The following is a 13028-nucleotide window of genomic DNA, read 5'->3' as shown; positions in this document are numbered from 1 at the left end:
CGATAATTTTTTCTAAATAACTTTTGAAGAATTGTTGACAAATTCAGAAATTTACCTCTCTTAAGTACCAATTTGAGGCGAATTTCGATCTAAAGAGAGATACCTCTATAAATATTATTTTTTAGACCAGAAAACGTGTACACAGAATAAAAAAATAAATAATTTATAATTAATTTTTTTAATTACTTATGTAAAATAGAAATTATTTTTATTTTTGAAAGAACTCCGGTCTCGTATAAATTATTCAGAAGGCTAACATTATTTAATGAACGATTGACTGATTTTTTATTTTATCTATGCACTGGAAATTTGGTACCCATCTATCTCGAGTGTCAGCGCCGGTGACTATTAAATGATTAATATTAGTTTTTTTTTTTTACCCGTGGCCTTTACTTAGTAATTAGTATATGTATATCGTATGGTGGATATGCATAACAGCACGCGAGTCCTGTAATCTGTGGTATAATAAAAACCACTGTAGCAATAGACATTATATCACGTCGGGCACTAGGGCAGGTAAATCGTAAATACCTACGTGTTTCAGTGTTGGGTGTGTACATCGCATGACGTATATTATTATCATTATTACAGTTATGAAACAATATTGTTATTGTAACACATTTTTTTTTTTTTTTTTTGATCATTATGAGTTATGACGCATAGGCGTTTATTTACACAACGACCTTGCGACGCGTCGCTCTACAAAGGCCCACAGTAAAGAGTGTATTCATGTCCATAGCATTTTTCGTTCACCACCCCGTCATCGCAAATCGCGGGCTTCTAGTTCTATGGTTATAGACGTTATAGTATTTCGCGAATGACACTGTCACTCGTTCGCTCTCACTCACTCACGCGCCTCGCCCACCCACACGACCTTTTTCGTCGTCCGCGTCTTATACACTCGATCATCGCTGCCTTTTACACGCACCCAACGCCCGCGCCGTTACCCACTCGGCGGCACCCGTCGTCTTTTATCGTCGCGCGATAACGCGCGTTCGAGGGGGCTTTTTAATGCTGTTACTATTATTATTGTTATTACTATTATTATCAACGTTTTCGATTTGTCATAATGGTTAAAAGCCATCCGTCGCGTTTGATTTCATTGTCGAAAACAACGAAACAACAATGACGGGGCACTGATGGCGTTTCGTGCGGGCACGCACAAATGAATCGAACAATACGAACGCCGCCGCCAAGTACAGCGACAAAAACAACAGCGGCCGTCAGCGGCAATAGCTGCTGTTGTGAATATTATCGTGATAGTAGTGCGACCAACGTCAGCGTTGCAGTCGGTCCTCCGCCGTCCGTTTAATGCGCTCCGTGTCCGCACCGCCGCCACCGACGTCGTCTCAGATAACGCTCGGCGACGACGGCGACGACCGCTATCGGCGCCCACTGTACACAGCGTGGTGCACGCTATCGCGCCGCCCCGTCGGTATCCGCATTGGACGCTAGTCGCTGCTGCTGCTCTTGTGGCGTGCTGTCGTGTAACGAATTCGCTAGCTCGGTGTAGTGTGTCGGTACAGTACAAAATCTGATGCGTACGACTTCGCGCGTTTCGCGGCACACGACGTGAGTGTCTCCTGATCCGCATTATCCGCACAATGGCAACTCGGTCAACGTCGTCGTCGTCACGATGCCTTGATTTCTAGGTAACTATCCCGCTGGTCTTGTGTGTCTATCCAACCGCCTAGTTCTGTAACCGTGTTACAATATTATTCATACATCCATGTGACTCGCGGTCACTAGGTACCCCTCATCCGTGCGTCCAAATGCTGTCCTTAGTCGGTGTGGTGTAACGCTGATTGGTACACGATACCGACGAGGAAACGTTTCAAAGGTTTTTTTTTTTTTTTTTTTTGAAGTCCGGATGCTCCTGTTAATACATAGGTTTTTTGTTGGGAATGTGAGGACTAAAAACAAGACATAGAAATAGTTAATTTTCTTTTGAACTGCTCTCTCATTGTCAATTGAAATTTATGTACCCGTGTACGTACGTCCTACAACTCCCATTGAATTAGTTCTCATTCGATTTCTATGGATCAGAGAGAAAATAGTTTTACTGTTTTAATTGTTCTCGATTAGTAGTACTTTTTTTTTTTTTTTTTAAATTTTGATCAGTTTTTGAAATTTTAATTTATTTGCTCTGGTGTACAGGAATTATAGACCTTGATTACAGTGTGACTTTGTATAGGTTTGGTATGTTACCGTATATGTACAACACCTTTATTCCTGTCATTGAACTATTATTGTTACAGACACACTATACACAATGATTTAAATAAATGCACTGATCTCGAATGAAACAGATAAGAAAAAATACCATTATAAATTGAATATAAAACCATTTGTTTTGATTGTTTCAATTAAATAGTTCAAATGTATTTCATATAATACTAGAATAAAACACAGTCAGTTTTAATTTTAACAAAACTTCTTTATTTTAATTGATTGTTATTTTTCTTTAAATTATTATTTTTTTAAATCTTGAAAATATTTTGATTAAAAACAATATTATAGTTTTTGATTAAAATAATGTTTCTAAATTCTATCTGACAGAAAAAATATTACCTATTTATAAATTAAATAATGCAATGTATTTTTTTTTTTTTATTAATTTTAAAGAAAGTTATTTAGGGCACAAACTATATGAAATGTTTGTTGCTATGTTTAAATATTTAAAACTTTAACACCATAATTTTTTAGATGTCATCACATTATATTGTATAATTTATAAATTCATAATTTGTATTTTTAATAAAAACATTTCATGGAGGGTTGTACCCATAAATCCTATTGGTTGCTTTACCTAGAATTATTAGCTTATTTATATAATATTATGAATATAATTAGACATTTTTATATTAATTAAGCCCTTAACAGTTCGTTGTGTGACAAAATAGAATTTCATGTTTGTATTAGTATAGTACAATAAATGTTTTATTATGTACTTATAGTTAATACACATTGTGTAATAAACATAACTTAAATGTGTTTGATGGTTAAACAAATTTAATGATATCTCCTACTAAATAATGAAACTTTTTTTTTTTAAACAAAAAGATTAGGTAACAGTGATTTTTATGAATATTTCTTGCTTGTAATAAGAATAATAAGTGATTTTTATGAACTCATAAAGATAAAAATTTTCAAAACTATTACAATAGGTAAACCATTTATCATATATTATAGGTACCTAATAATACAATACCTAGGTAATAATTCACGAAATTAATTAGCTCTAATTTTCCTTTGTTATTTTTATAATAATAAATTTGTTATTAAGTTTAAAATAAAAACTTTAATGTTTTATCGAGTATTGATTTAGGGTTAAGTTTATTATATATCTATTGTGATATTTATTGCATTTAGAAATCATATAATAATCAAAGAAAATAAATAATTATATAAATTAATTAGTTTAAAAAATTGGATTTCAAATTAAATTTAATATAGTAGGTGTTGTTTGCATAAATATTTATTTAAGTAGACTAATCAATTTGCATAACAACAACAGTTAATAAACCATTTCAAAAAACAGTAAACGACAATATTTTTCTAATAATATTATTTTAATATAATGTTGTTATACTATTAAAATGTTCTAATGTAAATAAAATGTATGATTTATTTCACATTAGACTACTAATTAAAAAATTAATAATTAATATTTTATAAACATAACATTAGGTATATTTATATACTTAATATGAACTAATATAAATTGTATTTTCAAACACTTTATTTAAAAAGATGATTTTTTAAATAGCTCTTATTTAATATTCATTAAAAAATGTAAGACTTAATTTGTCACTTATATGATTAAGTGTATTATACATGGTATATTCAAAAAGTTATGGAAATTATCGATTAAGAAAAAAAAAAATGTTTTCCATACTTAAAAAGAACTTTGAAAGCACAATGAAATTAAAAACACATTGCTAAGAGCTAAAGGCTCTTCATATGATTGAGTTCTGAAAGTGTTTTAATAATTGAAAAAAGAGCTGACATAAGTGATAAGTGTATAATATTTAACGGATATTACTTTAAAGGGAATAACATTGATATAGAATATTGATAAACAAATAATTTTTTTTTAATAAAAATTCTCCATACTTTTTAACAAGTTAAGTCAAATTTCTAAAGGCTACTATTACACATCAATACTTTATCATTTATATTGACATTTTTTTATATCCCTGTACTAAATATTTTTGTTTTTTTTTTTTTGTGTGTGTCATGTTAATCTAAAAATGATAAAATTCCTTGAAATGCCTATACTGAAAAACTATCTAAATATATAAAAAAGATGCATGAAACATTTTAGCTTTTTATACTATCAAATACAATTATCAACCAAATTAAAAAGTAAAAAATACATCATTATTATACTAACAAATGGCAAATTACAATTTTTACTATTGACCTTGACCCAAGAAAACACATTTGAAGCCAAACACGGTTTGACAAGAGGGGTGCAACTAAAAATGCCGTAAAAACTATCCAGAACAAACAACTGATCTGTAACTACATCTCCCTTTGTAATTTGACTCATGATGATTTTATTTTTCAACAATTGATCTACTCACATTGACTAATTTGTATTTGATACTGTTCTTAAGTTTATTTTTAAGTTTGCTAAATACAAAAATAATAAATTAGTTATTAACAGTGCTGATTTACTAGTACTATATTTTTTGTAAGTCATTACATCAAACATCTATCTACAGTAACATTCCTGTCTTAATACTGTGACTGGAATACATCACTACATTGCTCTACTAAATTTAAAATTTATAACATGTGTACAATAACATGTTTGGTATTTCAGAATTATGTATCTTTCTTTTTTTTAATTATTACAATAATTAACTTAAATCTAAAACCAATTTTTCTTAATATTTTAAGTTGTAATGTATTATAAAGGTCTCATAAATTACTAAATATTTCAGAAATAAAATTTTAAAATTAATAGTTAATAATATGTTAGTTTAAAAACATTTATTTTAATTTAATTTTTAACTAGCTTATTGTAGCTTAGATTTTTTATAAAATTAGTTTTCCTTACTTTTATTTAATACATTTTTTCTGTACACTTTTAATACATAGTCCAAAAGTTACAATTAAATGAAATTCATTATGTCTTGATCAATAGGTAAACAATTTATTTTATAAGTTTAGAAGTATATAAATTATACTTGCATTACATTTGTTTGGAAACTAAACTATATTGTGTTGTATTTAAAATAAAGTTTTGAAATATTTATAGTTATCGTTAATTTATAAATTACTTCATTATTGGAAATTATAGCAAATCATAAAAGTTAAGATTTATGTTAAATACTAACAGTTTATTATATTTCTCATATTACCATTTATTGATATGAAATAAAAATATAAATTATATTTACATACTTACATATTACTTTTATACTTCCTCGAAACATTATTTGTTCATTATGACCTAATCAGTGTTAATTTTTTTTTCTGATACAGAGTATAAAATCTATTGTTTCAATTCTAATTAAACAAATAAGTCTAAGCTAGTGAGTCAAATGTATACAAACAATTTGTTGATAAGGGATTAAATTATAGCATATTGTGTATCATTAAAAATTTCATAATGTTACATACACATAATCTTTTTTTAATCAATGTTAATTTATAATACTGAAGATACTGTAGACAAGATAATACTAATCGTTCTTATTAGAAAAAAGAAAGGAAAAACTTCAAAATAAAACTTCAGATTAATTATTATACTAATTATTTTTAATTTAACTAAATAAACTTGATTCTGACTTTTAATAACCATAAGTTGTTATAGGTTCTATAACTGGATGATCTACCTTCTTGTGGTTTTGTAATGATAACTATATTAAAAAGTTACATAGGTATTGTTAAATTTTAATAATAACTATAAAATTTTTAATTTAAGTATAAATAGATTATTGTAAGTTAAAAAATTAAATTAAACTAACATTTAAAATATAATAAAATATAAATTTCACTCTTAAATCAGTAGTTGATGATTCATAAGTTATAAGCTTTTTAAGTTAAATTTTAATTATAAATAAATATATCAATATATAATTTATTAATGATCTCACAGTAAAAATAAAATAATGCACTTCCTAAAGTAACCTTGAAAATTGAAATTATACTGTTGTGTGATGTACAATTTTTTTCTATTTGCTAGTATAAATATCTTACAAGGTTTCTGGAAAAAATTATTTCTTTGTAAAAAATGTTTTTCTTACTTATTTAGAAATACACTAATTTTATATAAAAATTCAAATTGGGTATTAAAATTTTATTTATTAAAATAATAGTCAAGAAGATAGTTATTTACAATAATTGTTCTTAATTTTAGCAATATATTTTTCAAAATAGTATCTTTTCACAAACTTAAATAATGTACAATTATCATATCAACTTTTATATTACCATTTTTATGTGACTTTTTTGACTTTAGTATTATAAACTATAATTCAAATAATTATTTTATAATATCTAAATAGGTACTATTCTTATAGTTCTACTGTATTTTTTGTTTACTTAATGGTTTATTTGGCTAATTTGAAGGTCAAAATCAAAATATAGTCTATGAAAAGATTTTTTCAATAAAATAGATACAATCTATATAGCAAATACAATAAATATATGTGATCTGTAAAAGAAATTTGTTGAGTTATTTAGAAGCCTTGACCTAGCATTTAGCTTAGAATTGATACTTTGGAAGATTAAATTAGAAGATCATTACATCATTTTCTTTTAATTCTATGACAAAGATTTCCAAGAAGTTAGTCAATGAATTTTTGTGAATTTCTAATCTATTAAAAAAAGTTTTTAAAATATTCTCCCTCGATTGTTTTAGTTTCAAGATCTTTATAGTTGTTGCATTTATAATTTTAAAAAGTTTAATACTGTGGAATGCTTAAATTTTGTACTAAAATTAAATTTTTTAGCTGATCCTTAAAGTTGAATGTATAAATAAAAAAATAATAAACTATGTTATTAATTTTGTTATATTTTTTGATCTATTTATTGTTAACAGTATTGATTTATAACATTTTCTGAAAACATTTTAAAAGGATAATAGATCATTCAATGTTATTTTAGATTACCAATTTATCTATCTTAATTCACGGTTTATCAAAATATGTATTGTACTGTTATTTTTACAATTACTCTATTATGTTATCTTTAAAAGTCAATTGAAGAATTACTAACTTAATAATTATTTACATTTTTTTTAAAAATATTATATTATTATTATATTGTCATAACAGTTATTAAAAATAATAAATACACTTATTTAATAAGGAAATTTATTGACATTGATTTTAATTAAATTTTTTACTTTTCTGCATTAAATTATAATTTTATATCAAGTGTTTAGGATTCAATTTGTTGTTTTTTTATTTACATTAAATTGATCAAGTAATACAAAACATTAAATATAATTTTTAAATTATTATCACAAATTGCCCATCATACATTTAAATTTACACCTTAATTTTGTTTATAGCATAAAATTAATATAAACTATTATGATAACTGATATTTTGTCCTTGTATTTAATTGCTCAGTATTTTATTAATTATCATATTAATAATTTTTTAATCATTATACATATATGTGTATTATATATATATATATATATATATGTACAAATATTTTCAAGGATAATCTGTATAAAATATGTTAAATGAATAATTTTATTGATTTTTCTCCTTTATAAAACATATTTGTTTTAATCCTTTTTCTGTGAATTAATTGGTTTTGATCAACAAATATAACCATTCATATTTTTATTTTAAATTGTTTAAATACAATAATAATTTCTCATCATTGTTACATTATTACATTATTATTCTTTGATTCAATTTTGTAATAACTATATGACTATAACCATTTAGTAATTTGTCAATTTTTTTCCTTTTTCATTTTTCATTTTTCCTTTTTTTTTTATTATTATTAAGCAAAAATACATTGTACTAGTTTTTATTATTCAATGTATTTTGTATTCTTCAATTCTAAAAAATATCTAATTAAAATCTACATATTATAGACTATTATTTTTTTTTATTTATACAGTGTATATTATGTGTATTGTGTATGCATAAGTATAAAGTAATACTAAATCTTATTATTTGCCCTATAGACTAGTTATCAAGTTTTTCTTTAATTCTTTCTAGTAAAAAAATTTTCTAGGAAAATCTATGCTTCTGTGGGAATATAAATATTAAATAACAAATCATAGAAATATGAATTATTAATTGGATTAGGCATATAAAATAATTCAGCTCTGTAATTTATTAGTAAATCAAAATTTTTAAGTTACAACAACATTTTAATAAATACCTGTTGTTTTATTCATATTATAAAATAATTATATGTTTGTTATCAATGTGAAAATGTACATTATTTTCAAAATGTTAACATTGCAACATAGATAATTTGCTTTCAGCAGAATCAACCCCGTGTTATCAGTTTAAGTATTAGATTGAATTGGTCTATTAATTTATTATAAAACTGTAAATAAAGAAGATAATCTGTATTTGTTCATTGGATTTTTTACACTATTTACATTTTAAAGTAAAATATGAGAAATTTTAATTATAATATTTTTTATAACTTGAAAAAATATTTAAATATTGTAAAAAGTCAATATAGAGAAACACAGACAATATTCTTAACTTTAAGTTTAATAATAGATCGATGGATTCTTGTACTAAAGCTAATATCATAAGGCTAGTTTTGTAGAATACAAATTTACTATATTGTATGAGATAAGATAAAATTCACATTGAAAACAAATAATGCACTATTAATTTTTATTATTTATAATATTCTTTGAATAGTCTTAATTTTTTTACTAATAATTAATTGTATTCAATAGTATGGAAATCCTCAAGGTGAGTTCCAAACATAAAGTAAATAATTTGATACATCAATATGGAACCAGTTGTGGAAGAAGTAAGAGACATTACTGTTCGAAAAGTAACACGATGGTGTTGTTCAACAATTATGGTATTTGGAGGAGTAGTACCATACATTCCACAATACCGAGAAATATACATCAAACAAGATGCGGAAGGCTTCTCAATGTATGTATGCCTTGCACTTTTAGTTGCAAACACTTTGCGAATATTGTTTTGGTAAGTATTATTTATTTAACAAGTATTTCAAAACACTAAGTTAAAACAAAAAACTTAATTATAGGTTTGGTAAACGTTATGAGCTTCCATTGCTATTCCAAAGCATTGTAATGAATATTATGATGTTACTTATGATACACTTATGTGTAAAAGTTCGTAACAAAACACAGTTAATCAGAGGACCAGACAGATATTTTACTGGTATACTTTATACAATATATTTTTAGCCTTATATTAATTTTGTTCACAAATTATTCAATATTCAGAGAAAGTAATCATTTTTATAATTCTTTGTAGATTTTGATTGGCATTACTTTTGGCAATGGACAGACTTTCAATCTTATATAGATTTTTTAATCGCTATGAGCATTTGTCTTTCCATCATAACATTCATATTTCTGCATAATGTTATATTCATCGAAATTATTGGATTTCTTGCTCTCCTAACTGAAGCCATGTTGGGTGTTCCTCAATTAGTCAAAAACTTAAGGAATCGATCTACAGAAGGAATGAGGTATTTATTATTATTTAAATATGACATTGCATTTTCTTACTTTGAGCATCAAATAAAAAAAAATATTAAATTAAAATCTCATCATATTTACTTATTATATAAATTGTATATAGATTGTAAATTTTCTTAAATAAATAAAAAAAAAAAAAGAAAGTTTTATTTATGAAATAATAAAACTCTAATCTACTCTTAAACTATGATTTATTTTAAAATCTAAAGTGGTATATGCAATTAAGAATCTTAATATTTTTTTTAATACAATTAATATAAAGCTTAAAAATAATTTAAACTATTATCAACGTACAGTTTCTACAGCTATGAGCACATAAAAAAATATAAGTTGATTAATTATTTTAATTTATTCTATGAAGATTAAAACTATAGGTAGAGTGCTTTCAAATAAAATTGTATTACATAATTTTAAAACTATATCTAGATTTGTAGAAAAAAGTTTGTAAACTATCACTAGGTGAACAAACTCTGATCACTATTTAATAATAAACTACATCAAACAAATGAGTAATCGATAATATTTTAAATATAATAGTATATAATAATATTATTGAATTTGTGGTACTAAAAATCTTGAAAATTATGTGTCATAAATCATTTTGATAATTAAATAGTATTATGAAAAAAAAATTTATTATATTTTGTCATTTAATTCATAAAGATAAATTTATGTCAATAATTTCAATAGTTTAAAATGCCAATAAAATATACAATAAACTCTGTTAACTCTGTTGACTGTTCTAAATTATTTATTTATTTGTTTTTTGTAATGAAAAAAATAGTGTAATTATTTTCAATACCATAATTATTTAACAATATATGCATTAACTATAAAAAAAATTCTCATTTGTGTAACATAATTTATCACCAAGTTCTGCGAACTTGTTTTTACACACACTGTTACAATATATTTTCATAATTTATATGAAAATTCCTTTGTTTTAATCTTTATGGTTGACTTTAACTATTGTATTAATACTTTATTTTGAATGTTATTAAATTAATGCTGAATTTCATTTTTAATGGCCAATAATTAAAGTAAGAATATTATTGTTTTTATTGCAGTATACAAACTAATAAAATATTCAATTTTATTAATTTAGAACGTTTATAAATTATTATAGGTATATTATTATTTAAGAATATTGAGATGCTATAAATTATTTTCATACTATAAATTAAAACCAAATAAAATATTATAAATTTTAAATTTGTTAATGATCAAAAAACTCAAAAATAACTTCAATTTTTTTTTAATAGTGTTACAATGGTATTACTTTGGACAACTGGAGATGCATTTAAGACTTGTTACTTTGTAAGTCGAAAAGCACCTCTACAATTCTGGATGTGTGGCACACTTCAGGTTATAATAGATCTGACAATACTTGGTCAAGTAGTCTGGTACCGTAATGAACCACCTTATAAAATTCCTCGAATAGACTGATCTGTAAATTGATTATCTCGATTTAATATTTTTTAAATTTTCCAAGCTAAGATTGTTATTATCATTTTTAGATCTTCTAATCTCAAATTAGACATTGATTGTAGGTTGTTAATGTTTGTGTATTTAGTGAATTTTATTTATTTATTTACTTTTACTATACCATCTAGTTGTAAATTCGTCAATATTTTATTAAACTTTATAAAAATGCATCAACCTTAATCAATTGTATTTGCTATAGACTGTTAAAAATAAGAATATATTATTAAAAATATTGTTTGTGTGATTTAATTTTCATTAGAATTCTACAACCAATAATTTTGTGCACAATTATAATTGAAACAAATATATCATCACTTGTTATTTTATAAATGTTAGGATATTTACCTTCATAATAATTAATTTTAAATAGACAGAAATCAGTATTGTGCTTACACTGATTAAACTAGAGATTAGATCAATGTATATTTTGTTATATTTAGGGGCCATCACTAGGTCATATTCTTGACTTAACTACCTTATGACTATAAAATATTAGTTTGGTTATTTAATAGTTGTTGTGAATAATTTGTTGATACTTTATATTGTTTCCATATTATTATTTATTTCTTTATATTTTATGATATAAACTTGTTAAAAAAAAAAAAAAAAACATATAACAGATTTTTTTCAGTTGTACTTCTCCGTCTTTGAATAATCTTTTTAAATAGAAATAGTAATACTTTATACTTGGCATTTTATTTAGTCTTCCATGAGCACAAATAAATTTTAATAATTCAAATAAATATTTAATTTTAATAACAATGATTTAAACATAGATTTTAATAAAAATTATTCATACATTTGCTTGATTTCAATATTCTTGTATAATAAAACTTTAATTTTTATTTTACTTATTGATATTAATATAAAACAAAAACTATAAGATATTTTTAATTAATTAATTATTTAAATAAAAGCAATGGAAATTACAATATTTTTAACATCATTCTATGACTTTTGTAAGAAATAATTTTATGTAGACATTTTTTAAATGTAATTTATTGTATATTATGATAAATTTATTCAAATACTTTAAATTAATTATTGTTCATATAACTTTAATATATTTTAACTTATACGACGGAGAAGTATTTGAACAAAGTTAATCATTAATAATATAAAATATGAGAGGATATTAAATATTTATGCATTTATATATTAATGATTAATATTTTAATTAATAAGTATTTGTTAATTAAGATTTAAAATTTGTGAAATTAATAATATTATTAATTATAATGTTGATTGGATAGTTGAGATGTTGGTGCCTGTATTTTAAGTTACTGAGCTATTTTTAAAATACTTATATTTACTATATAGAATACCTATAATGTCAAACATTTGTGATAGCTTTCGAGTCATTATTAATATTTAAACCTTAAATGTTTTGTGTTTAGTAATGGGTATAAATATTTTATTAAAATGTGTATATGTAGTATATAATTAAATGCTTATTAAATATCTAATTGTAACCAAGTCTAAAAATGTATTTAGAAATGTCTTTATTTCAGAAATTATTATGCTTTATTGCATGTTATAGTGGATTCACGTTCCTTATGTTTTTCTTTACAATATTAACGCACACTATTTTTTCAATATTTTTGAAAAAGAAACTCAATTTTTATACTATAACAGTTCTGAAATTATAGATATCTCTAAATGCATTTCTGGTCATGTCACAAAATTAAATTATTTGTATACTTTTTTTTTTTTCATCAAACGGCTGTGTCGTCTATTAAAGTAATTATAGGATCATATTTCTAAATTATCAAACAGCCTCCTATTATTCAATCTAAATTTTTCTGTTAAACTTAATGCTTGAATGAATTACATTTCTTTTTTTTTTTCGTGTTAA

At 24.0% G+C, this 13028-nt stretch overlaps 1 protein-coding gene across 1 annotated transcript; it reads left to right on the top strand.

Moving 5' to 3' along the window:
- Positions 1-1135: 1135 nt before the first annotated feature.
- LOC112591602 (PQ-loop repeat-containing protein 1) lies at positions 1136-11881 on the top strand. The gene is made up of 5 exons (XM_025335464.1): positions 1136-1652; positions 8906-9164; positions 9229-9365; positions 9462-9678; positions 10951-11881. Exons 2-5 carry the CDS (start codon positions 8962-8964, stop codon positions 11132-11134), a joined length of 741 nt encoding a protein of 246 aa, XP_025191249.1. The 5' UTR covers positions 1136-1652; positions 8906-8961; the 3' UTR covers positions 11135-11881.
- Positions 11882-13028: the final 1147 nt, after the last annotated feature.

Source organism: Melanaphis sacchari, unplaced genomic scaffold, assembly GCF_002803265.2.
Source record: "Melanaphis sacchari strain LSU unplaced genomic scaffold, SCAv2.0 Contig13_pilon_pilon, whole genome shotgun sequence".
Classification (NCBI taxonomy): Eukaryota; Metazoa; Arthropoda; class Insecta; order Hemiptera; family Aphididae; genus Melanaphis; species Melanaphis sacchari.
This window is presented reverse-complemented; position numbering and strand designations above follow the sequence as displayed.

What these genes read in the sequence shown, in the direction of transcription:
- LOC112591602 (XM_025335464.1), top strand. Translation starts at nt 8,962, where the DNA reads ATGGAACCAGTTGTGGAAGAAGTAAGAGACATTACTGTTCGAAAAGTA. An exon ending in ACCAGACAGATATTTTACTG is followed by an intron (nt 9,366 to 9,461) that starts GTATACTTTATA and finishes AATTCTTTGTAG; the next exon opens with ATTTTGATTGGCATTACTTT. An exon ending in CGATCTACAGAAGGAATGAG is followed by an intron (nt 9,679 to 10,950) that starts GTATTTATTATT and finishes TTTTTTTAATAG; the next exon opens with TGTTACAATGGTATTACTTT.